We start from the raw sequence: 27,670 nt of genomic DNA, 5'->3' as shown, positions 1-27,670 counted from the left end.
GGATATAGACTAACACAGACAAATTGGACTAGCTTAGGTTGACAACTTGGTCAGAACAGACAAGCTTCGCCAAGGGCCTATGTTATGAAACTCTCGGACTCTTATAGAGTTTTATTTAATATTAATGATCCTGATAAGCTGATGGCTATTCCTCCACTGTAAATTCTTGGAATCTGAAGTAAAATCACCACAGGGATACAAATTTAACCTCCATATCTTAACCAACACAAGTATCACAAATTTCCAGGTTAAGTAAATACAAAGGAAATATAAGAAACCATAGTAACTGCTCAGTCTTTTCTACCCATAAGTTGTTTTGCTCATAAATAAACAAGATTTATGTAGTCATTTTGCTTCTAACTTGACTGCCAATCTTCTTCTACCCAGGGGTGGCCAACCTTTTAATTTAGACATACAGCACAGTAACAGGCCATTCAGCCCATGAGTCTGTGCTGCCCAATTAATCTACTCCCTGGTACTCATGAGCTGAAATAGCCTGTTACCCCGTGCTGTATGTCTAAATTAAAATTTAAAGGTTGGACACCCATGTGACTTAACCAATTATTCCTCTTCTGTAATTTCAATGCCTTGACAACCTGGCATCTTTTTTTATTAATCGGAGTCCTTGTGTGTCTCCACACCAACATAAATGATCTTTAGCTACCCTCAATTGGTTCTCAGTTGACCTCTCTGATCAATCATAAAGATAACCTATTATTACCTTGGGTGGGTAGAACAATAACAAATGCCAGTTTTGTCGGGTGAATTAAAAAAGTCAGAAACCAATATTTTTCCTTTTCCCTTTAGTTTATGACTTGTAATGAGATGCTGAAGGTGAGGTGGGGAGGGGGGCAGGGGAGTGATCATGAAAAAATAGTTAAAGAGGTAAAATAAAGTACAGAAGAAGCCTGCACTCACTGGACAAGTCAGTGATTTTATTTGCCCCAAATGAAATAACGTTCAGTGGCGTAAATTTTGCATTAATTACATTTCACCATGCAACTTAAAACTGCCAAATATACTATTATCTACAGATATTGTATCCTCAACTACAGGCTAATGATTTTTTTCCTCAAACTTATGAAAATGTCTGTGCTCTGCCTAAAAAGCCAAATTGTCATATCCAACACTTTGCTCATAATAACTCTAAGCCAAAGTGAAGTTAATGCAAAATATCACTCGAACAAAAATTACACATTGAAGCAAAGAACAAGAGGCAGGTGCCAGAAGACAGCAGAACACCATTATACAAGTTCCCTATATAGGAACTGCTGTAAACACATCAAAAACACTCAGCCATAGAACCTTCGAGCTGTCGACACTTGGTTTTACAGAGTGTGAATTGTGCCTTTATATTAAGACCATGACAAAAAAAAAGCAACTGCAAAGCTAAAGTGATGACAACATCTACGAGTGGAAATATGAAGTTTAGGTAAAAACAGTTTACTCCCAAAAAATTTATCAAATTCATAAAAACATTTAAGAAATAACCAATAATCGGAGGTCACGTGATGTGGAGGAGCTGAGCAGATGGACTCACAAGAGCTCCTCAACACAATCCTGTAAATCGATTAAAATAAATGCTTGAAAAGGGGTAAATAAAGCTCAAAAGTTACCACAGTATGGGTAAGAAGAGTAGCGCAGCCCTCCTGAAAACGGAGGAGGCCAACAGGCGGGAAGACGAGATGCGGAAGAGCCCAATACGAATGCTGGAGGGCCTGGGGCCAGCAAGCAGCATACCAGCACCGAAAACTGGCGATGTGATGGATATCGTACAAATGCTTGCTAACAAAATTGAGACCCTAGATGGGAGGATTCAAAAGATAATGGAAGGAGTGGGCAAAATGAAGATTGCAGTCGCCACTCTAGCCAACCGCATGGTAGTCGCCGAAGACAAAATGGAGGCAGTGGAAGACAGACGGGAAAAAATTGAAAATTATTCAGATGCCTGGAAAGTTGAGAGAGAGAAATTTCTGGAGAAACTGAATTCGCTAGATAATTAAAACAGGCAGCAGAACGTAAGGTTTGTGGGGCTAAGGGAAGAGGTAGAGGGATGAGAATTGGTGGGATTTCTCTGGAAATGGATCCCAAAGATCCTTGGAATAAACAGGCGTGACGAACCCATTGTAATTGAGAGGGCCCTCTGAACTTCAAGTCCCCAACCAGGGCTGAATCAACGACCATTCCCGGTATAGATAAAACTGCTTAAATATCAAGTAAGACAGGGAGACGAAACTACGCGCAGCCAGGAAACACAATAGGCCATTGATAAATGAAGGGGCGAGGACCAGCTTTTTCCCTGATTTGAATGTCGCACTGGTCAAGAAGAGGAAAGAATTTGGCGCCATTAAAAGAACTCTACGTCAAAAAAAAATTGGATATGTCCTATCGTACTCAGCGATATTACGAATTGACGTGCCAGAGGGTGAAAGAAAATACTTAAAAGATTTCCGAGAGGCAATGGAGCTGGCATGGAAAATGAAAGGAAGTCCTGAAGGGGAGAAGGAAACGCAAGTAGACTAAGGGACAAAGGGTATATGGGATAAAGAAAATAATGATAGCCTTTTCCTGACAGTTTTTGTATAATGCAAAGATGAATAACAAAGAAATACAGCACATAATTTAAGGGATGTATAAAGTAAGAGGAGACAATGACAGTCAATGTAAATAATGTAAAAAAAAATATATATATATAATATGAGGAGCAGGAACAAGAACTGAATAGAAAGTTAAAAGCTTCAATGAGAGTGCCAGGTGTACCCGGCTTGAAGGGAATAATGGCACCAAGGCGTTAACTATAAAGGGAGAAAGTAAAGGGAGAAAATTTAGTATATATAAGAGAGGATTTATTGTTTTTTCTGTCTTTTCTTTTGTGTTTTTGTTTCAGCAGGACCGCCAGTGCAAAGGAAAGAAATATTTGAAGTGAGACATACACATGGCTGTAAAGAACATTGTGGGCTTCCAGAGACAGATAACTATAAATATCAATGAATAAGCCATTAAAATTTGTGAGTATTAATATAAATGGATTGAATGGCATTATCAAAAGAGAGCGAGTTTTGGCACATCTCAAAAAATTATGGACAAATAATTCCATTCATACAGGAAACACATCTCACAAAGTATGAACATACCAAACTAAAAATAGATTGGGTGGGCGAGTAATATCATCTTTGTATAATTTCAAGCCAAGAGGGGTAGTCACCTTAAAAAATAAAAATGTTCCAGTGATGATAAAGGAGGCATAGCGGATCCAAATAGACAATATATAATACCACACTGTTAGATTTATTCAAAGGCTTGGTCACTTATGAACCTTTATGTAGCAAATGCAGATGATGAGCTATTTATACAAAGGGTCTTTCTTAAAATAGCTGGAGGACAAAACAATGTTTTAATTGGAGATTTCAATTTTAGTTTAGATCCTATATTAGATAAATCCACACAGACAGTGACAAAAACTAAGGCATCAAAAGCCACACTAGCATATATGAAGGATGTAAACCTAATAGATGCCTGGAAACGATTATACCCCCAAGCTAGAGACTACTCCTCTTACTCAAAGCCCCATGATTCTTTCAACAGAATTGACTATTTCCTAATGTTGGCACACTTGGAATGCAGGATGGTCAAATCAGAATACTTGGCTAGATTAATATCAGACCGTGCACCTTTGGTACTGACAACAATGAGGCCGGAAAAGCAGGCGTCAATGGATGGGTGGCGAATAAATTCTATGTTGTTGAAAAGAGAGGACTTCTGTACGTTTATAAGGGAACAAATTTAAATATTTTGTGAAACTAACTGCCCATTTACTAACAATAGTTTCCTGATATGGGACACACTAAAGGCCTACTTGAGGGGGCAAATAATATCATACACTAACAATGTCAAGAAAAAATGTATGGCTGAAATTAACAATCTGGAGAAAGAAATTACAGCATTAGAGAAAGTATATCAAAAATCCGGCTCAAAGGACAAATACCAAACTTTAATAAATAAATAACTTAAATACAAAATGTAAAAAAGACATAATAAGATAAAAGTAAAAATATTACGAATTGGAAGAGAGAGTGCATAAAAGTTTAATCTTGGCAGTTAAAGGCAGAGGAAACCTCAAGGACGATCAATGTAGTTCAATTGGAGTCAAGTACGATACCTCATGATCCAAAAATAATTAACGATACTGTTAAACAATTCTACACAGAATTATATCAATCAGAATCACCACAGGATCAAACAAAAATAAATGACTTTTTTTAATGGAATTGAGTTGCTGAGATTGAGCCAAGAGGACCAGATAAGGTTAGCCCTTCACTAGGGTGGAAATTGATAAAAACTTTTGGAGTGGGAGATAAATGAATAAGTCTCCAGGGGAGGACCGTTTCCTGGCCGAATTTTATAAAAGATTTTAAAGATTTGTTGATTTCACTGATGATGGGTGTGGAGAACCAAGCCAAAGACTCTCTCAGACACGTTTTCAATAGCAATAATTTTGATGTTACCTAAGAAAAAGAAAAATCCATTAAAACTTGCATCTTATAGACCCGTCTCACTATTAAATACAGATTACAAGATAATAGCCAAAGCACTGGCTGAGAGATTGGACCAATATCTACCAAAATTAATAAATACAGACCAAGCAGGTTTGATAAAAAGACATTCTGCTGAAAATTTAGGAAGATTATTGAATATAATACATCTGGCACAATCCAGAGAAGATCCCAGTGAAGCAATATCTCTGAATGCTGAAAAGGCCTTTGATAGATCAGAATGGCCATATCTATTTAAAGTAATGGAAAAATTTGGACTAGGACAAACATATATTGATTGGGTAAAAACATTATATTCTAAACCACAAGCAAGGATCATTACAAATGTAACATATAATTTAAGAAATAAATACGATACTTTTGCCAAAATATGGCAACCTTACCTAGAGGACTTTGGTGCGCAGTTATAATAATAGCCCACAGTTCTAAAAATATGACAAAATATATAAAGACAAAGGCAGTGTAGCACCTCAAAGAGTAGAAGTAGATTAGAAAGACTGGCCGTACGCTAAATTTTTATTTTTCTTTTTACCAATTTTAATTGTTTAATTTTCAAAGATTTGGGGGAGAGAAGAAAACTACAAGTAAATTGGTGTAGCATTTGTTTCTTAGCAGTGAATTATATGAAAAGAAAGTGTAAATATGCTAAAAAGGATTGTTTTTTCAAAGTGATACTGTGTTTTGGAAAAATTGAAAAATAAAATTTTCAAAAACAAAATAACCAATGATCTAATATTTCAAAAAGAAACTGTTGGTTTGCAAATGGCAGATGAAGTTTAATGTGCCTGTATTTTGGGAGGTCAAATACAAGTGGAAAGTATGCAGTAACTGGCAGGAAACTTAATCAATTATGTACATTGGGAGATTCTTCCATAGCTCCCTAAAAGTGACAAAACAATTAGGACAGGAAAAAAACTCCAGAGGGCACCAGTCTTCACTCCATTGAAGTTATCTACAAGAGGCAGTGTCTTAAGAAAACAGCCTCTATCCTCAAGGACCCCACCACCCAGGCCATTTCCTCTTCATTCTGCTACCCTGGGGAAAAAGATACTGGAGTCCGAAGATGAGCACAGCAACACAAGGACAGCTTCTTTCTCTCTGCCATCAGATTCCTGAATGAACAATGAACCACAGACACTGCCTTACTTTTGACTTTTTCTCGCACTATTTATTTACGGTTTTTATTTTGAAATGTGGTTTATATAAATGTTTGCACTGATGCTGCCTCAAAACAACAAATTTTGTTACATGCTCATAACAATAAATTCTGATTCTGAAATTCTGAGAAGGCTTACAATGGTTGGGGCATTGAGTATAAAAATCAGGAGTTCATGTTGTAGATATACAAGGCTTTAGTAGACCACATTTGAAGTTTTGAATGCTGCTATGGTTGCCATTCTACAAATGTGTGACAGGTTTGGAATGGATGCAAAATAAGTTTGCAAAAGAAGACAAAAAGGGTCCTGACTCAAAACGTTGACTGACCATTTCTACCTATGGATGCTATCCGTCCTGATGAGTTCCTCCAGCAATTCTTTCTCCGCTCAATATTCCAGCATCTGCAGCTTTAGTGTTTCTCTTCCTGGAATGTTTCCTGGATTGCAGTGTATTTTCCATGAGAGGTTGGACAAACTTGGACTGCTTTCACTGGAGCATTATGGCCTAAGAGGCAAGCTGATGGTAGCTAATAAAATTATGAAAGTACACACACACACACACACACACACACACACACACACACACACACACACACACACACACACACTTATGGATGCCAGGTACATCTTCCTACTGGAAGTGGTAGAAGCAAAACTGAAAGCAAGACTTGCCTTTCAAAGAGAGTTAAGAGATTGCTTATGTGCACTGCTTCACTGAGACATGGCTCATAATTTCCACTGCTTCCCGTTCAACCAGAGGGTTTCTCAGTTCACCAGATGAACCACACAATGTCCTCAGGAAAAGCAAAAGGCAGAGGTGCCTGTTTTGTCAGCAAAAGGTATTCGAATGCAGCAGTCATGACAGGTTCCTGCAGACCTGCAAGGTTCCGTCCCTACTAATTGCCACAAGAATTTACAATCAGCTTTATTCTCAGCAATTGACATCCCACCCCAGGCAAACCCTAAGCTAGTACTATCCAATTCCATCAACAGCCTCAAAACAAAACACCCTGAAGTGTATTCATCAAACCAGAGACTCAAGGGTATGCTACCAGAATTTCACAACATGTTCAAATTGTACCAAGGTGTAGGTTCATGGGGTGTAAATTAGGCAAAACAGATTTGGCCTGTTACCGTGCTGTTTGTCTAAATTTAAATTCACCTGTCCCAAGAGTTCCCAACACCCTAGACCACGATTCCACAACCATCTAAAATGCTCACTACTCTGTCCCGCACCCACACATTGGTATGTCAGGCCAACAGTCAGTGCTTCTCCTATCTGCCTACAAATAGAAGCTGAGAGGACCCAGAAGTAAAAGTCATGCATCAATGGTGTGAAGAAACAGATGACATCCTGCTTTGAGTCAATAAACAGTTCCATATTCAAAGACTCAGCAGCCAACCTTAACAAATGCATCGCCATAGTCATGGACAAAACAGGAAACTATGGCTAAATGGCAAGGTCCACTTGCAACTGAAGGTCAACTCCATACAAGGCCATCAGGGGTGTCAAGAGGCAGTACCAAACCAAACTTGTGACCCAGTTGAACTTCAGACACCAGACACTTGCAGCAGGGCATGCAATTTACCACGGCCTATAAAGTGAAACTAGGCAGAATAGCAAACAAGTTTTGGAGAGTAAACATCCACAGTGACTTGACCTGGTCCATCTACGTCGACGTAATGGCCAAGCTAGCGCACCAATGCGTCCAATTCCTCAGAAACCTGAGGAAATTTGGAATGCCTCCTGCGTCCCTTAATAACATATCTTCATTGTGGGTGATGCAGAAACTGCTCTCCCCAAGGCGGCAAGAAACTGCAGAGGATTGTGAATGTTGCTCAGGCTATTGCATTTACCATCCACTCCATTTATTCCATCTACATCTCCCCCCATGTTAGAAAACCAACCAACATATTAAAGGACTCATCCCACCTCAGCTATGCTCTCCTGACACCCCCCCCCCCCACCTCCGCCAGTCAGGAATCACATCACATACCACCAGATTCAAAGAAAGTTTCTTTCCTACTTTCTGCAGAATCCTGAATGAGCCCCACAATAGGAAAAACTATGCTGCCTTTGCTCCATAACAATGGATTGTTCTCTATAACTCTGCACTTCTATACCATTTCTGATTTGCTATAGAATATATAACATGTTTAGTTGGAATGCTCACAAAACAAACTTTATCATTGATCTTGTTACATGTGACAATAACTTGAACATTAAATATGATAATATTTAAGAGGCGATCACATGAATAGGCAAGGAATAGCGGGAAATGGGATTTTTAAATCGGCACACTCACGATGGGCCAAAGGCCATGTTCATGCAATACAAATACGTTACAAAACCCAACGCAAGACCTAGATTGGTCCGTGATTTGTATTCAAGTAGTAGGAGTTGAGTCGGCATATGGATGCACAAAATGAAATATCTGCAGGTATCACTGGACCTGAGAAGTGAAGGGTGTAAAGAAACAGATCAAATTGAATTGGAAAACCATCAGAATCAGAGCTTCCAATAATAGCAAGAAATTGTAACAACACATTCCATGGCTTCAGGAGATCGGAAAAGAACTTTACAGATAACCAAGGCCTGTTGAAATATAATAAACAAAAGTGGTTTACAAATTTTTGGGCGATATCTTTATATCATCCTTTTAGGATGTTAATTGAATAGTTCACCTGAAAATCAGAACTTTCCAGAATACAACAATAAACCAAAACTATAGAGGGAGGGGGAAGAGGATGTTTGGATAGAATTAAATCCACAACTTTGAAGTGTTGACCATGTGATGATGTTCATGCATGCAAGAACTGTCATTGTAGCCCAGGTTTCAAAGGTGATGGGGAGAAGACAGGGCAGTGGGGCTGAGTGAGAGAATAGATCAGCGAATTCATTGGGGCAAATGGCCTGCTTCTGTTCTTGTGGTAGCACAGGGTGCTGGCCTGCTCAAATGGAATATGAACCAAAGGGTAAAGCGAGTTTATGTGTTGGGCAACTAGTAATGGATAATAAAAAGTAAATCACAAAATTCTGTCGACACCATGGTTGAAGGAAGAACATAAAATGCTGGAGAAGCTCAGGAGGTCAAACTGTGTCCTTTATGTAGCAAAGGCAAAGATACAGAACTGACATTTCAGGCTTGAGCCTTTCATCAAAGTATTATAAAATGTCAGCAAGTGTCTGAACAAAAGAATAGGAGGAGGAAGTGGGGGGGAGGGAGTGGAAAAGGCAGGAGATGATAGGTGGAGAAAGCAGGGAAGGGTCAGCTTTGTGCTCTTACTAGTAACGGATAATAAACATTAATATTTTCTAGCAGGGTCCATATCCCATCAGCAAAAGTATAAAAAATACAGTACTATTCTTGATGCTTAGAATGGAATGTGGAAATTGAATAATATTCCATCAAAAAAGACAAAACTTATACATACACTCACACACACAGGGTAAAATCTCAGAGAAACCTTTTCATTAAGAAGTCACCATGCAGCCACATAACCTATGATAACAATTGATGTAGCTTTGGAGTGAAAGTGGACACAACTTTACAGAAAAAAGAAAATGGGATAACCCCAATCAGTATATCAAAATGTTTTGCAAATCACACAAAACAATCAAAGTTTCAAAAATCTACAAATTACACTTGTTGTCTCCTAAGTCTGTATAAAATGTGTTTATTTTTTATCTTACTTTCATTAATGGCCAATACTGCTTTCAAATGCAGCACTTGTTTTTGGCCACAAACAATTATTTGGGGGAAAAAAGTAGAAATTTGAGAAATCAAATTAACATCTTTTGATGCAATGCAACATTTTAAACTTATAAATACGCTCCAGATTCTTTGAATGGGTTTCGCATCAGTGCATTTCTGAAATGTAATACAACATTTTGTGGTTTTTAGAACTATAGCACAGGTTTACTCAATTAACCCAAAAACTCAGACTTCAAAGAAATAAAAACATTTTCTCCATATAATTTTTTTTTTTCACATACCGTATATATTTGTGTAAAAGTAGAGTTTTTGAGTCCATTTTTTAACATTAAATTTATGGGGTCGACAATTACTTTTGACCACAGTAAATATCTGCATTGGCCAAAGTGTTGGGATCTCCGATGGGTGGGCAACTGGGGCGAGAATCCGCGGTCGAGGCATCGGGAGCTCCTATGCGCAGGTGGCTGAGGCCAAAGTGAGAGACTGAAATACCAAACTTTTGGGCCAAAAATACGAGGGGGTTAACTTTTAAACGTTATCAACAGTAATCTGTTTTCTGGGAACAAACAGCAGCAGGCACAAGTAGATAAAGAGTTAACAAATTAACCAGAGACAAGGATGTATTCACCCTGGTTCTGTGAATCTCTGAATATATTACAAAAGGAAGTCCAAGTGACTTAAATGCTGGGTTGAATATCAATGGGAAATATCAATAGGCTAAGTCACATCCACAACTGTACATTATTTGATTCATGCACCAGTAAGCTGAGTTTCTGGTCTGAAAAGTTTCATAACTCCAGTCATTAGAATACAACAGTCTCCTTTCTCAGAAATAAAGTACAGTTTTGGATTCAACCCTGCAAATATAAATGCCACAAGACGTGCACACAGAAGATTCTTGGCTCTCATGGGCTTCAGGCTAAAAAAAAAGTACGGTAATTAACTTTATATTGGCCAAAACACGTTATACAGTAATGATCTAGACAGATTAGCTGGCCAGAAAACAAGTTTGTCTGTCACAACTGCTATTGATCAATTGAATTAAAAGGCAATAACTGGAGAGACATCTCTGTTCAGACACAAATCAAGATGAAGCCAAGTTAGTGAACAATTGGGTACTTTCAGGGCCATTCTGGACAGAATATAGTGAACCAAATGGACTTTTTCATTCCTGATTGCCATGTATTGTTGTATATTCTTCACCTTGATTATGATGTACAAAAGCATCTCTTCTACAATCTTGACCCACAATTTAACTTGTGACCTTAAGACTTCTCATGTTGTTACATTAAAATATTTCCAGCTCTACAAAATATCTAATAATTTTGATGCTCAACGTTGGTGCTAAAGCTAGATTATTCTCCAAAGAACAGAAATGACTTGCAAGAAGAATTTAAAAAGTGATTTAAAAAAAAAAAAATAAAACAGAAATTATTTCCAGCAGTATCAGATTTGATAACCAGAGGACACATTTAGGCTGGCTAACAAATGAACTACAGATGGCTTGAGGAAACAATTTGTACAGTGAATGATTACTGTCTCAAAAGCAATGCATAAAAAAGGTGAAAACAAATTTAATTGTAGTTTACAAAAATAAAATACCTGAAGAGAAAAGAAATGTCAGGGTGACAGCTAAGAGATGGGAATGAGATTAATTGGACATTTCTAGCAAACAGTTGATGCACACATGCAATGAACCAGACGCCTTTTACTATGCTGGTCCATTTTCTGATCGATTCTTCAAATAGGTTTCAGCCAGTTCCTTTCATCATAACTGATCAATTTGCTCTACACACTTATGTGGCTTGTGTTTCCCAGTTTTGATGATGAATCCCACATCAGAGACTTTATTCCTTTCTTTTACACAGCGACTGAACCATCTATATCAATGTTTTCCTTCAAGGCAACCATTCAAAGCTGAGCAACAATTGAAGATGACTCATGAAAATGGTCCTTCGTTCCCAACTTCTGGAAGCCTCGCTAAGATAAATTAGCATTAGAGGATTTTTGTATCTGAATCCACTTCCTATCATTCTGCATTTCAGTATTCTCTTCTCATAAATTCTTTGTCTGTTTCTGTCATGAAAAGAGAAAATGTACACATTTATCAGTAATCCAAACATTGCTTTCCACAATAGCAATCCTAGTAGCAAAAATCAAATATTAAAATAAAAATTATTCAGCAAGACATGCAATGTATAATGTTCACCATGCACATTGTTGGATACCATGCTAATTTTTTTTTAATGTTACAGTACTAGAGAATATTTAGTTGATTTTAATTTTACTTCAGTTTCTAATTTACTTTAGATTTTAATTTTATTATGAGCTCTACAATGTCAAAATGAACTGCCTAATTCACTATATTCAAATAAAAGAATGCTCAACACAATTAAACTGCATTTTAAACAAATCAGCAAATCTTAAAACTTCTCAATTTTGTCAATCACCATAGACCATTTTAATAATATCACCTGTCACATTTTACAAGAGAAAGCTGTAGCCCAACCATGTATGGACCAAGTTAGTAAAATATACTCTATAATTCAGTTAATTAACCAATCTTAATATGGATTATATCAATCAGACAATGTAACAATTAAATCTCTGAGACCACCTTCAAACAACAATTTATTTTAAACAGAATATATCGGAGCTTCTCAAAGCTACTATCTTAATACTTTATAGTGTTGAAATTGTCAGTTCAATTTTGGATGAACATGTGAAAGACATACAAAAGTTCCTCATTATTAGGAGCAAATTGAGGTCAAATATTCTTAATTTCATTTAAACTAGCAAACAGGGTCCTCACAAAAATCTATATTGATGGAGCAGGGTCATAATGATGACGGCGCTGCCGGAGCAGCACTGCCGCTGGTGAGGACCTGCGGGGAGTGAGGGAGAGGAGATGCAGTGCTCCTGCGGGATCCAGCCGCCCAGTTGACTGCTGTCGGCTCCACACAGCATTGAGAGAGCTGTCGGTGGTCCCGCGACCGCAGGTCTGTGCCCAAAATGGCAGTGCCTATTAATCAGAGAAGTGGAAGACTGGAGCAGGGCACCAGAGGATCATGCACCGTCTGAGATGGAGAAGCGGAGAAGGCCTGCGGGTAGGGTGATCATGTCGGCGAGCCAGTGGTTTGGACTGGACTCTGTGTGGCTACGGGGGCTGCGGAAGCGCCGAAGGCAAATCTTGAGGTGTGGTGTCTCTGAGGGGGGAACTTTCCTTTGCTTCTCTCTCTGACGAAGTCAGACTGTAAGAGGCACTGCAGCAATTCCTGCTGGTGGTGAATCTGTCTGCCTTGCAGCAGGCAAAAAGAAAGTTCAAGTCATATGATAATAAATTGAATCTTGAATTGGTCCATCATCAAAACTGATGAGCACTGTTCTAAATGAAGTTCCTAAGTGTCCAGATATCGGAGGACATCTCCTCAACCCAGCACATGGAGACAATCCTGAAAACACACACCAACATCTCAATGTTCCAAAATGTCTGAGGAGATTCAGCAGGACATTGAAATGTACTGTCAAACTTCTACAGGTATATTATGGAAAGTAGATTGACTGGTTGCATCATGGCCTGGTTGGGAAACTTGAGTACCTAAGAACATAGAAAGCAGCAAAAGGTAGCAAACCTAGCCACGTCCATCATAGACACTGACCTCCTGTCCACTGATGTCTATCCGAGGCACTCACCTCAAAAAGCAGGCAACATCATAAGGATTCCCAATACCCTGGAAACACTCTCTTCTCATTACTATCACAGGTAGAGGTACAGAAGCCTGAAGTCCAGCAATACCAAGTTGAAGAACAGCTCCCCCCCCACCCCCCCAACACCTATCAGGCTCTTGAATCTTCTCATACAACTCTAACCACAGCATTATGGCAGGACCAAGATCTGACTGAATTATTGTAACATCACTTTTTTTCTTCCACCATCTGTAACTGAATTCAATTACCTATATATTTAATTTCCCCCTCCCCCCCTCTTGTGGGATCATTGATACTATTGTTTATTAGTGTATTCCATGTTCTTACGTACTTGCAAACAAGAAAAGTTTCAGTGCATTTCTACATTGTACTTTTGTGTACGACAAGAAAGTCTTTGTTCTAATGCAGCTCCTGTATGCTGCATTCCATACAGGAACAAGGACAGCATGTTACAAATGTACAAGATGGCACTTGGAGTTTGTGCCCAGTTTCGGTCACCCAGCTATAGGAAGTGTAAAATTAAGCTGGAAAAGGTGCAAGAATTTTACCAGAACTGGTTGACTTGAATTATAAGGAGATTGAATAGGCCGGGACATAACTCCCTGAAGAAAAGAAGGCTAAGAGGGAAGCTTATGAAGGTGTATAAAATCATGAGAGCCATAGCTAAGGCAAATAGTCATCATCTTTTTCCTCTGGGAGGGGAACCTAAAATTCAAGGTCATAGATTTGAGTTAACAAGTTGCCAGAAGAATTGGTAGAATAAATGCAATGACAACTTTCAAAAGACATTTAGACAAGTGCATGAATAGAAGGATATGGGCAGAATGCAGGCAAATGAGACGAGCTTGGGGAGACAACTTGGTCAGCATTGACAATGTTTCTCTGCTGTAGAACTGTATGATGCTATCAGACAATCCAATAAAATGAATGACACAAAAGAAAAAGCCTTCCATTTTCAACTTCATCACAAAAACAACGAGAAGCAGGTTTATTATCATGAACGCGTCACAAAATTTGTTGTCTTGCGGCAGCAATATTGTGCATTACAAGTAAAATATTGTTAGAAATTACAGCTCTGTTAATACAATATTTAAAAACAAATAATTAGTGCAAAAAAAAGAAAAAATGAGGTAGTGTCTATAGGTTCAATGCCCATTTAGAAATCTGAAGGTGCCAATTATTGGGGAAGTATTTTTCATATTAATTTGACTCTTAATCCTTCTCTTGCCCTCTTTGGAATAAGTAAGCCGACTGACTTGAAGTTGTCAGGGTTACAATCCCATGCAGTTGCCTTTGTTCCACAATGCTAGAAGAGCTGTATTGATGAGATGGAAAGATGCTGTCCCTCCTATGCATGCCCAGTGGCTACCTGACGTCGTGTCTGACTTTGGAAAAAAAATTAGATGTTCTACTACTGAAATGAATTTTAACTTTAAGTTTATGGGATCCTTTTCTTAATTATTTTCACAATTTATCAAGCTACTTAGATCCCATTGAACGATTTAGCTGTTTCCATTTTTTTTTACAGTAGTGGAGTATGTATGTTCAACCAACAACTTCAGAAGGGCGGGGTTAGATTATTAGCATCATTTTTTCTGTTTTTTGTTATGTATCTTGTTATTTGTAGTTGTGTATGTACCAATATAGTTACTTTGTTGAATATTTACTTATCATTATTATCTATGCATCATTTACTGCTAAAACAATAAAAATAATGAGAGAAATCTGAAGGTGGGGGGGGGGGGGGGAAGAGAAGCTGCTTTTGTACTGTTGGGTGTGCATCTTCAAGATCCTGTACATCTGACCTAATGGTAGCTGTGAGAAAAGGCATGACCTGGGAGAAGGTCCTTGATGATAGAGGCTGCTTTCTTGTGACATCTCCTCTTAGAGATGTCCTTAATGGAGTGAAGGCTGATGTCCAAGATGCCACTGACTGAGTTTCCAACACTCTTGCTTTTTCCTGTCCTGTGCATTGGCACCTCCATTCCAGACAATGGTGCAACCAGTCAGAATGCTCTCCACAGCACACCTGTAGAAATTTTCAAGGATCTTTAATGATGACATATAAAATGTCCTCAAACTTCTAATGAACTAGAGCCACTGGCAAGCCTTCTTCATGATTTTATCGACAAGATTGCCCAGGATGCATCTTCAGAGATGCTGACACCCAGGAATTTGAAGTTCTTTACCCAGTTCTATAAATAGAATGTGCCATACCTACTCGAACACAAATACATTGTACCAATGGAAACCAATATTCAACCCTTTTGCCCCTTAACTGTGAAACTCAACATTTAGCCTATTTTGGACTCCATTCACAGGCTGCTGCACTATGAATTGGCCAACCGCTTGCTAATATAAGAAGTGAAAAGGAGTCTTTCTATGCTGGTTTCCTTCAGAAACTAATATTTGTCGCTGTGGAAGAAAGACAATTTCTATTATAAAAAATTATTTTTCTTATGAAATAAGGTTTGGCCTACATATGTTTGCAATAAACGAGTCATGATTGAAATTAGAAATTCATTAGATAAAGCAATTGTCTAGTCACTCATTCCAAGAGGGTGATGAAGATTGTACTAAAAATTACCAACACGGGGAATAACAGCATTCTCCTTCCAAAGATTGGTCTTACAAAAGACACTGAGAAGATGCATCATTGCAAGAGAAGAAACGAGGCTGGCAGGAAACAGCACCCAATTCAACATTCAGTTATTCTTCCATATCCTAACAATTTCACCACAGAGGGGGAAATGAGGTACCTCTTCACCAAATGAGTTAAACAATCCAAGGGGCTCAGGAGAAAAGCCAAATAAAGTGAGAAAAAAGAAATGAACAATCTGTCCAGATCTGCAGGGGGAAAAAAACATCATTTCCTGTTGACACCAGCATTTTCTTTGGCATATTAGCACCAATAACAGGAGGAATGCACTGTACTATTTCTGCACAATATCATTTGCTGCTTTCATTTGACAGGATTTAAAGATAAAGGCAAGTTGTGGTGTAAATTGCTTCCAGATTGAGGACAATGACTCCATAAAACAGACAAATGCTATATTAAGTTCAAAGTGTGCTGCCAAACATAAAATTCCTGTCTTCTCTTGAAGACAAATGTCATCAAGACTCTTGTCATTAAGTCTTCCAATTAAAATAGGTTAAATTAACATTTTTTTTAAAAGTGCACCATTGATAATTGAAAATCTGAACAAAGTACATAACAGCCAAAAGATTTTGCTGTTGGTTTTCTGGTTCCAAAAATTCAAGTTTTTCATTAGTCGCTTGTAATGTCCAACTAAAAACACATGCACACAGTAATCTGGTGCCACCTCTTGTTTGGTTACTGTACTGTAACTTTCTACATCCAATAGAGATTATCCATAATAAACAAAGAAAACATTTTTCAATTCCTTTGTTACAACAGAAAATGGAATAAATTTCATAACTGGAGTGGACAATGTAGTTGCATGTCAGATTCTATGAGCATTCTTCACCACAGTTGAAAAACAGTGAGGCTTTCTTCTCATTACTTTCTTTCTTTGGCTTGGCTTCGCGGACGAAGATTTATGGAGGGGGTCCACGTCCACGTCAGCTGCAGGCTCGTTTGTGGCTGACAAGTCCGATGCGGGACAGGCAGACACGGTTGTAGCGGTTGCAGGGGAAAATTGGTTGGTTGGGGTTGAGTGTTGGGTTTTTCCTCCTTTGTCTTTTGTCAGTGAGGTGGGCTCTGCGGTCTTCTTCAAAGGAGGTTGCTGCCCGCCAAACTGTGAGGCGCCAAGATGCACGGTTTGAGGCGATATCAGCCCACTGGCGGTGGTCAATGTGGCAGGCACCAAGAGCATTCTTTAGGCAGTCCTTGTACCTCTTCTTTGGTGCACCTCTGTCACGGTGGCCAGTGGAGAGCTCGCCATATAACACGATCTTGGGAAGGCGATGGTCCTCCATTCTGGAGACGTGACCCACCCAGCGCAGCTGGATCTTCAGCAGCGTGGACTAATTACTCAATAACTATCAGGAATAGAAAGCAATCTGCCTGAGAAAGTCAGCAAGTCAGGCAGCCTTAGTAGGAAAAAGAAATGGTCAATGATTCAGGCCAGAACCCTTCATCTGAGTCAGCAATGCTGAAGCACTGACCATTCTTTTTCTCCCACCGATGCTGCTTAAACCCTCTGGGTTCCTCCAGCAGATTGGTTTTTTTTCTCCTGTGGCGGCCCGCAATTGCGGAGATCGGGCTGGCACATCGTGCGGCAGCAGACGCGGACAGAGATCGCTAAAGCGATTCCCAGGACAACGAAGTGGCAGGGGTAGAAGCTGGGGCAGCATCAGACCAACAGCCCTAAAATGGCAATGGTCAAGCTGCCCAGCTAACTCAGCAGAAACAGGCTGGGGACGAAGGGCATTCATATGCATGGAGGTTCCCACCCACTATTGTTAATCATATGGCTGACTCAGTCAATCAGCAAAAATGGCAGGAACTTGAACTGTATAAAAGCAGCCTTTCCATTCCAGCCCTCTGTGTGTGTGCGCGCGTGTGGGTGGGTGGGTGGGTGGGTGTGTGTGTGTGAGAGAGAGAGAGAGAGAAAAATGCTAATCTATATATTTGTATTAAAATAAAGAAAAATTCTATTCCCTTCTCATTTTCATTTCTTTCCCTCCACTTTTGAACATGTTAATACTGAAATCTTACTGAAGTCTTCTAAAACAATTTTGGAACATCCCAGGTTTGTGAAATCAGTTATATAAACGAGAATCTCGTTGAAGGGTCCTGACCCAAAATGTTGACTGACAACTTTTTTCTACATGAATCCTGCCTAACCCACCCAGTCCCTCCCAAGTCTTATTGATTGTTTTACATTCTAGCATTTGCAGTATAGTTTTTTTCTGTATGTCAGTTTTTCTTTCAACCAGTGGCTCTCACTTTTTTTCCCCCCACTCACATACCACCTTAAGTTATCCCTTAGGAGGCCATAGATGCTCTGTGGTTGAGAACTACTGCTTCAGACCATCTGGTATTAAACAACATGATGCATCAACTCTTTAGAAACACGAAATCCTTCAGCCAGGTACGATTACTTTAAGTATTCACTTCCAATCTGCAACTTCCAACATTATTTTACTCTACAATCTGCATAAAGCACATAGTTTAGACTTTTCAGAGTTCAGGCAATTCAATTTCTAAACATAATAGTTCCATATGTTTTCACAGCAATGGGAATGCCAACCACAGCCTCGACACTGCGGCAAAGGTGCTGACCAAGAGTCATGTACCTTACTTACACTTAGCTCCCTATATTTGAGAGGAGGAGGAAATTCTGCAGTAAGAATCTTCCACAAGCTGCTGCAGCTGGGGTCAAATTCATGTCCCAGGCAACAAATTACCCAATCACTCGCCTTCACAAACACGATCAAGTGGCCTTGGAAGAAGAAATGAAGGAAAGATTAAAAACACCACAGTGGTTTGAAGAATTAAAAAGTCCACTGAGTTCAATAAAGGTATATATTCAGTGAATATAGAATCTTTTGAGTTTAATGAAGGAGGCTTTTCCCAGGAGGGAAGTTATGTCCCTGCAAACCAAAAGCAGATTTTGTGGACTTACCATCCATCTTCTGTGCCGAAATGAAGTGCGTGGAAGCATGACCCAAACATGAAGCAGTCAAAGCTCATAAGTGATTCATTTCTGGTCTTCATAAAAATTGTAGAGACAGGAAGAAATAGCCACTTAACCTTTCCTAAAATGTAACAGCATTGATGGTCAAAGTCTTTTTAGACAGTCAGTGTCTTCTTCTCCTGGGTGGAAAGGTCAAATACTAGAGAGTTTAGGTTAAAGGTGAGAGGAAGAAATTTTAAAGTTGTGCAAGGCAAGATTTTATTTTAAAACAGAGTGATAGATTCCTAGAACACGTTGCTAGGAGAGGTGGAAGAAGCAGATACAACATCAATGTTAAAGAGGCATATAAAAAGTCACATGAACTGACAGACAACAGAGAGATATGGAGCATGTACATGCAGATGGGATTAATTTAAATTGTTATTGTGATCAGTGCAGACATGGTAGGCCAAAGGGCCTGTGCCTGTACTGTACTGTTCTCTATGTTTTATAAACTGTGAAAATTAATTTATTACACAATGACAAAAAAAATCCATACTAACCATAACCTGGTGATCAGTGTATTCAGCAATAAAGCAAAAATCTGCTCTTTATCATCAGGTCAGGAAGAAGTATTTGCTACTTTGGGCAGTAATGGATTCAAATCCACGCCATTTGGTTAAAAGTGATTCAATAGGAATTCAATGACTTTCTGCCAGCTTGTTCCAAAACCAAGTTTTACTTTCCAGGGATTTACTTCTTTATAGTGCAATATAAATGAAATACAATAAATTGAAAAGTCACCTCCTCTAAGATAATCTTATCAATATAGGCACTGAAATTTGCAAAACAGTAAATGAAAAATAATATTCAGACAACATTGAAAGAAAAACAAAATTTGGGACTTCTTTAATATCATTGTTCAACAGAACAATATTTCATTGATATTCAGCCCTCTCCTTCTCGATAAATCTTTTACATACATCTGATGCCTAGCAACTATCCGAAAGGATCTTCTAACCAGTTGTATTACAGTAGCTAGAGAGCAGGCTAAGAATTTACAAAACTTGCAAGCTTTATTTCATCTGAGTTTTTCAGAAAAGCGAAATCATCTATGTCATGGCCAGATTGATAAGAATATTTAGTTAATCAAATAGTAGATTTCTTTCAAACACTGGTCCCTTTCAGATCAACCTTTCTTAGCCTCCTACTGAAGCAAGAAAACTTACTTTGATCTCAAAAATTTAATTTCCTCTAGGAGAATAACATTGGCAGTCACTCTGGTTGGATAAGACCATTCCTGGAAAAGTTTCCAAATTTTGTTAGTGTTTCTTTTTCTTTTCATTCTTTTTGACCACAAGTAAGGGAAGAAAGTTACCAGAGACGAACCAAGTGAAAGTTGGCAGCAGAGTTGATAAAGATGACGACGGAGCTCATCACAAGTACAGGAGGCACCACCAATGTAGTCATCAATATACTAGAGAAAGAATTGAGGGACATTGCCTGTGTAGGTCTCCAGCATGGATTGTTCCATATATCCATTGATAAGACAGGCATAGCTGAGACCCATGCAAGTACCTATGATTTGGAGGAAATGGGATGAGTCAAAGGAGAAGTTATTGAGGGCGAGTACAAGTTCTGCCAAGCAAAGGAGGGTAGTGGTGGAGTGGAACTAGTTAGGTCGCCTATCTAGGAAAAAGCAGACAACCTTGAGCCCTTCTTTATGGGGGATGGAAGTGTCTTGAGACTGGATGTCCATGGTGAAAATTAGGGAACTGATAGTCGCCAAAATTATGGAGAGTATGTGAAGTGTTCTGGATGTAGGTTGGAAGGGACCGGACCAAGGGGGACAAAATAGAGTCAAGATATGATGATACCAGTTTGGGAGAAGGTAGTGTAATGTTTCTTGGTGGGGGTCCTGTTCAACGAGTAAGTAAATAGGAGGTGTCGGAGAACCGTTACCTGGCCACGGCAAGGTGGAGGTCATTGTGACGGACTACAACAGCACCACCTTGTCTGCAAATTTGATAATGTCAGGATTGGTGCAGACAGAATAGAGGACAGTCCATTCTGAACAGGTAAGACTGGAAGAGATAAGTGGAGAGGTGAAGTTGAGAGAATTGATGTCTTTCCAGCAGCTGGAAATATAAAGATCCAGAATGGACAGAAGGCGAGAACAAGGCTCCCAAGAGCAAGAAAAAGGCTTAGTGTCCTCAGTGGTGGGTGGAGAATCCCTGTTGAAAAAGGCTTGAAGATGAAGACGGTGAAAGAAGAGTTCACCAATATGGAGGGCATGGAACTTGTTAATGTGTGTGGGAAAACATGAGGCTTCTATTGAGGACAGTGTTCCCTCTCAGAAAGAGCAATGCTGGAGGGGATAGTGAAGACCCAGGAGGGTTAGAGTAGTGGTCAGTGGAGTAAAAGGGGTCAGAGGAGGGAGAAACAATTTAGAGAGGATCAGACAGAGGAGGATGTGGAGGATTGAAGAGGTTTGGGGTGCGGGGGGGGGGGGGGGAGTTGTGAAGAGGTTAGAGGGTCAAAGGGGTAGAGGGGTTGAGGTGAGAACCTATGTTGGAATCTCCAGCCTGGAGCTCCTGAAGAAGGCTCAGAGTTTCTAAGCATGCTGCATGACCTGCTAAGTTTCTCCAGCACTTTTGTGTACTGAAATTGAATCCAAGCTACTTTCTGAGAGGTACATTCTGATGAGTAAAGCACTCAATAATCTTAGAACCATACCATCCAAACATGCAACATTCTGTTTGGATATGTTCTTGTTGCTTCCAATTTTCAGAACATTACTAGCAACAGAAAAAGGAGTAGTTTCTTTACGCCAGTGAAAATTGGCTCAGATTCTTTCAAATTGGCTCCAAGGTAGACCACAGAGCAGATGGGATAAAAGCTAGCAGAAGGGAAGTGTTTCAATGAAACTGACCAGCCAAGGAATTAATTATTAAAGAAATATATGCGAATTAAAAACAGCTGGCGTTTCAATGCATTACACTACATGATAGTTAGATGTGGTTGCACATTCCAAATTCCCCAGGAGGCAAGCTTCTAACTTAAAGGTGCCCCTGCAGGACATACTCTGTGGATAGCAACATTTTCAAAAGATTAAGAAAATGCACATACAGAGAGTGAAAATAAGGGAGATTAAAGTTGAGACAGAAAGTATGAAGGACAGCAAGAGAAAGGACAAAAAGAAAAAGCAAATTCAAAGTTTTGTGGAGAATCAATGGAAGAAACTTTGACTACAGATCCTGGAATCCGGGCAGGAAGAACTCAGTGGATTGAACAACATCAATGGGAGTTAAAAAAAAAGAATTAACAACAATAAGGCCAGAACTCTATATCAGGACTACACCTGTCACTGAACACCCAAAATAAAATTATAACATGAAAAAAAAAATCAAAAACTGCAGAAGTATCTGCATTTAAGTATATTTTTGAATGCATGCTGTTATATAGAAACAACACAACTCACTATTCAGGAGCTATCTGGCAACAGGATCAACCTCACTGCCCTTTTCTAACACCTCAAACCTCTTGAAACAGATCAGGAAACGCTCAAGGCACATCAATTTAGAATCTGAATTTTTCTCTCAAATGCTGAACCAATGCTGTGCATTTCCAGTATTTTCTGTTTTTAATTTCAAATGGCTTTTGTTTCTTGGATTTTTCCATTACATCCAAGAACATTCTGTTTTCAAAGAAAAACGTGCTTAGAACATCTTGCATGCAGAGATTTTAGTGATACAAATTAATGCAGCACATGGGACAAACTATATCCTTTAGGCAAATCATTCCCCTCAGATCCATTCACAAATCAAGCAGACTTCACTGTAAATATTCTGGAGGATATAGTTCAGTCCAGAGTGCACCAGAATGGATCATAATGAAAAAGGCACATGAACGAGAGAAGTCAATGCAAATAATGATATTTAATTTGTAAAGGATCTCATCATTGACCCTTTTTGTGATTACGGGCAATGATAAAACAATTGCCCACATAATGATCATCAGTAAATGTATGTTCAAATACTTTTTGGTGGTGATGACCAATGAACCAAGTTTAATCAAGATATCAGTGAAACTGCCAATACTTTTTCAAAGTGTCACAGAATCTTTTTCTATCAGACAAGCAAATGGAACTTTGTTAAATTCACAATCAAAAATTGACACCACTAGATCATTATACAAAATGTACAATGCAAAACCTAGCCATAGCATGTTCGTTCCACCGATGGCTCCTTCCTCAGGTTCACAGCTGAATTCATCATGCCACGTGGCGACAGAGGTACCAAGGAAGATGGTGAGATCCATGGCACTCAATCACTCAAAGGGACCTTCTATTGCTTCTCTTTGTTGTTTTAATAACAGCACTGAGGCAAAATTGAATTTTAGGTGTCTTCTGTATTTTTAAGAGTCTACTGTATTAGATAGGTGCATGGAACTGAGAAAAAAATGGAGGGTAATTTAAATGGTACCAAGACCTTTCGGCCCAAGAGCCTGTGCTGCTCAATTACTCGTCAAACCCCGGCACATTTTGAGCAGTGGGAGGAAACCAGAGAACCTGGAGGAAACCTAAGCAGACACGGGGAAAACATACAAACTCCTTACAGGACAGTGGAAACTTCAAACCTGGGTCGCTGGCATTTTTACAGAAAATTTGCTGTTCTCTTCCCAAAGTTCATTGAATAATAAAAAAACAAACATTGAACACGATACTACAGGTATAGACTCACCAAGGAGCTAAATAAATACAGTAAAACATGTTAATGACTATACTAAAATTTTCTTACAATAAAAACTTTTAACTTTTTAAATGTTACAGAGAAGTAAAATAAAAATACACAAATGATGTCCACACAAAAGAGATATCACTGGTTGTACCTATAAAGAATGAGCAAAAGACATCATTGAATCAATGCTTTGGTACTTATATTTTTCAGGCTATAATTGTATCAGTGAATTTTTGTTCCTTTTCCCTCTCCATTAAGAGATGATATTACTGCCTGATAAAGGTACTAATCATTCCCTAGCCAGTGAAAGGATCATTACCAGTCTACACACTGAACCCACTTCGGTGAGGGCAATCAAAGATCCTTATGACCACATCCAAACTTAAATCTTTTGGGCACATGCAAACATGAACAAATACATAGGTTCATGGCTAGCAATTATCCCAAATTATTTTCCTCACCGTCCCAATTTATTTTGCTCCCAATTCAAATGCAACATCTCTATTGGTGCACCTACTGAGATCAACAAGCCAATGAAGGAAGCCGAAATGAGAGAGGAAAGTAGACAAAATAATTACTTACAGGGATGCTCCAAATTTGCATGCCATCTGCATATCCAATCAGTAGAAGCAATGGGGGATCATTTCCAGCATTATTCATCTCATGATACTCTGGATTTCTTGCAACATCTGCAAAAAGATTTCATTGTCAAAATTGAACAAATGTGAGGATCCCATGTTGGCAACTAGTATTTAAATAACATCCAGCTCATTCCAAAATGCCATTTATTCCAAATATCAGAGTTGACATTCCAAGAGATCACAAGCAGAGTGGTGCAGTCTTTTAAATCACTCAGTCGAGGGAGACTCTTATGGTTTTTACACAGCTGCTACGTAATGGGAAATTTTCACAAAATTCCCGCAACGCAGGCTGTGTAAAAAGTTCAGAACGGAAATGGGCAACTCATTCTTGTTCGGACATAGGTGAATGACATTACTGTGACACCTTGTGTCACACATACATCATATGTCACGTTTTACGTCAACTCATGTTCAGCCTACGTAAGTAATGCATCAATTATACTTTTTCTAAACATGCGGCGATATCCGTACAGAGGTCGTTCTATGTGAGAAGGCAAGTGTGAAAATTGACAGTCAAAATTACGTTCTTATGCAAAATTATCTGTCTGCTTTACAAAATTGACATAAAACATCCAATGTTCTGAAGAACATTTACCCCTTAATCAGCATTACTAAAGTAGGTTATTTCGACAATATCGCTTTTACAGATGTGGGTTATTGATGTGCAACAATCTGACTGCGGTATATTCAACATTAAATCAGTTGCGGAGTTTCAAAAGCTTTTTGAAATATTATATGTGAAAGATGTTAATATAAATGCTATTTTTTTTCCCATCCTTGAAAAACACTTTGCCAAGAAATTCATTTATTTCCAGCAGAATAAGTAGAAATGCCCTGCACCAACTCCAAAATTCAGATACAATTAGCACCATGTACCTGTACCACAATAGCAAATAAATTCTAAAGAACTTCATGCACAATTAGAGTTTGATACAGTCACTCGAAATGAATAGCAAAACCATTTGGTACACAGCAAAGTCCCAAGTACATCAAGATAACAGAGTTAACGTTGATGATGGCTGAGAAACTAATCTCTGTGACAATGGCAGAAACTTTCTTTTAACCTTAGACACAAAGGAGACCGCAGATGCTGGAACCTAAAGCTAAACTTAATCTGCTGGAGGAACTCAGAGCATCAGTGGAAGAAAATGAATGTGTTTATTTCAAAATAACCTACACGCACGCACATACACACACTTACCTACTGCCAGAAATAAAAAAACTTTCTGTTGTTGACTACGTGGTTGAAACAAAATGCCAAAGAGACTTCATGGTAATTCTCAGCACGATGTCTGCTGATGGAATGCCTGGCAGCATAAGCATTGAGGTGGGCTTGGCATTGTTCCTCAGTTTCCTGCTGCCTGCTCCTTGTTTGTCTGGAGGTCTGAGCACTGAGATGGGTGCATTGCTGTTGTTCGGTTTCCTGCTGCCTGCTCCTTGTTTGTCTGGAGGTCTGAGCACTGAGATGGGTGCATTGCTGTTGTTCGGTTTCCTGCTGCCTGCTCCTTGTTTGTCTGGAGGTCTGAGCACTGAGATGGGTGCATTGCTGTTGTTCGGTTTCCTGCTGCCTGCTCCTTGTTTGTCTGGAAGCATCCACAGTTAGGTAAGACTAATGTTCCTCTGCTGCTTCTGCTCTCTCCTTTGTCTAATGTTACAGGGCTTATGAAGAGCTTTTGCCCACTGTTGCTTTACTTTTTTGGGCCCATATTGAACTGGCTTTGGCCACTTGTTTTTATTCTGAATGTACATTAATACACAGCACTGTAACTAATTGAGGTAACTAATTGTACCTGATGCAAGTTCTTTTTTTAAAACTTCATATGTCCTTACAGGTTAGATTCAATGTGGTCATGACATTCAGCATCAAATGTTGCCACCACTGAACCTCCTTGGACATTTCTCAATTGCTCCATACTGATTTGCATGGAGAACAGACAAACATACATGCACAAATATATATTTTACACACACACTCACACACATACTTTAAAATTTCAAATAAATTAAGATATCCGAAATAAATCAGAAATCCTTATTGATCTGAAATTTTTAAGAGCCGAAATGACGAGTGACCTTGGGCTGCCGGTGAACGTCGGGCTGCCGGCAGCAGTGGTGCCTCAGTGGGGAGGTGACAGTGATAGGCGGCGGTCGTCAACATTTTTTTGGTGAGAATTAAACATTATTTTAATGCTTAAAAACCTTTTCCCTTGTTGTTTGTTGTTGTTTAAACACTTAGAAGTGATTTTCTGTTGCTTCTCGGCTGTTTTTAAAAAATGACCAGTTCTCCGAAAAAAATGTTTATCCGAAATAGGCCTGGTCCCGACCATTTTGGTTAATCAGAGTTGTACTGTATATATACATATACCTACATTTGTAATGAACTATTAGAGAAAAAGCAGTCTTAAATAATGCTACATCCAAGTTAATCCTCAAACAAAACTACAACTGTAGAAGCAATATATTCCTGCCTTTCTTATGGTACAGCTTTTATTTGAAGACAATTGATTCAAATTACCCTGAAAACTCACCAGAAATACTCTCAAACAAAAGTGACTTGTATTGTGAAAACCAACTATAGAAAATTTGATGAAAACAGCTTCCAGCTGCAGATTCATAAAAAGTGAGAGTTTTACATTTCCCAATGGAGCCCATTTCAGTTTACATCAATTCTGAAGACCATAGTATATGGAGTTCAGACAACTAGCAGCAGATTTCCAAGGCTTAGGGCACACTTCCAAACAGGTTTGACATTAACATGAATGAACTGACTCCAATATTCATGGGACTTGGTTAACGGGAGATCTAAAATGGCAGCCCTCCATCAGGCAAGAAATTTGAAGATATTTTAAATAGACTGAAGAAGCAACCAATATTTCCTTGTGGACCAGGGAAAAACACTTCAGATTTTCCTTCTTCTTTAACAATAACACTATTACAATAAATTCCATACTTATTCTCCTACCCACTTTAATAAAGAGCCCTACCAGTTTCTCACCTTTAAAATGCCCATGCCATCCATTATGATAAATATGTTATTGCTGTACAAATTATAGCTAGTTAAGTTTGATTTTGTGGAGAAATATTAAACTTTGAGCAACAATTCATTCTGCACTTTATAATCACACTTACAATTATTTTTCTACTTGTTACTAACTAACAACCCTTTTAATTTTTTTTGTTTGAGACTAAAGGGACTTTGTTAGCACTAACAAAGGAACAGCTATGGAAAATTCACCAATGGTAAATTCAAAATAATAGTTTTTATTAAAATATCAATAACATAGCATTTCTTACTTATCTCTAAACATAACTCTAAATTTAACCCCTCTATGCGCAAGTGTGTGTGTGCGTAATTAAAGTCCCACTCTGAAAAGTCAATTTTTAAAACTTTATCATCATTTTAGTCTTGCTTGAAGGTCTTAAATTCTCAGTTCAGAAATAATTATTCTTTTCTTTGGCTTGGCTTCGCGGACGAAGATTTATGGAGGGGGTAAAAAGTCCACGTCAGCTGCAGGCTCGTTTGTGGCTGACAAGTCCGATGCGGGACAGGCAGACACGATTGCAGCGGTTGCAA

At 38.8% G+C, this 27,670-nt stretch overlaps 1 protein-coding gene across 9 annotated transcripts in view; it reads right to left on the bottom strand.

Annotated features, from left to right (window-relative positions):
• bcas3 (BCAS3 microtubule associated cell migration factor) overlaps positions 1-27,670 on the bottom strand; it is a 728,081-nt gene that overhangs the window by 674,007 nt on the left and 26,404 nt on the right. For all 9 annotated transcript variants that reach the window (XM_069911282.1, XM_069911281.1, XM_069911285.1 and 6 more), the window contains exon 5: positions 24,038-24,144. In XM_069911282.1, coding sequence (XP_069767383.1) covers positions 24,038-24,144 — 107 coding nt within the window. The remainder of the gene's footprint in view (positions 1-24,037; positions 24,145-27,670) is intronic.

The sequence above is a fragment of the Narcine bancroftii genome, chromosome 14, assembly GCF_036971445.1.
Source record: "Narcine bancroftii isolate sNarBan1 chromosome 14, sNarBan1.hap1, whole genome shotgun sequence".
In the NCBI taxonomy this organism is placed as follows: Eukaryota; Metazoa; Chordata; class Chondrichthyes; order Torpediniformes; family Narcinidae; genus Narcine; species Narcine bancroftii.
The sequence above is the reverse complement of the archived record's forward strand: the minus strand, read 5'-3'. Positions and strand labels throughout refer to the sequence as shown.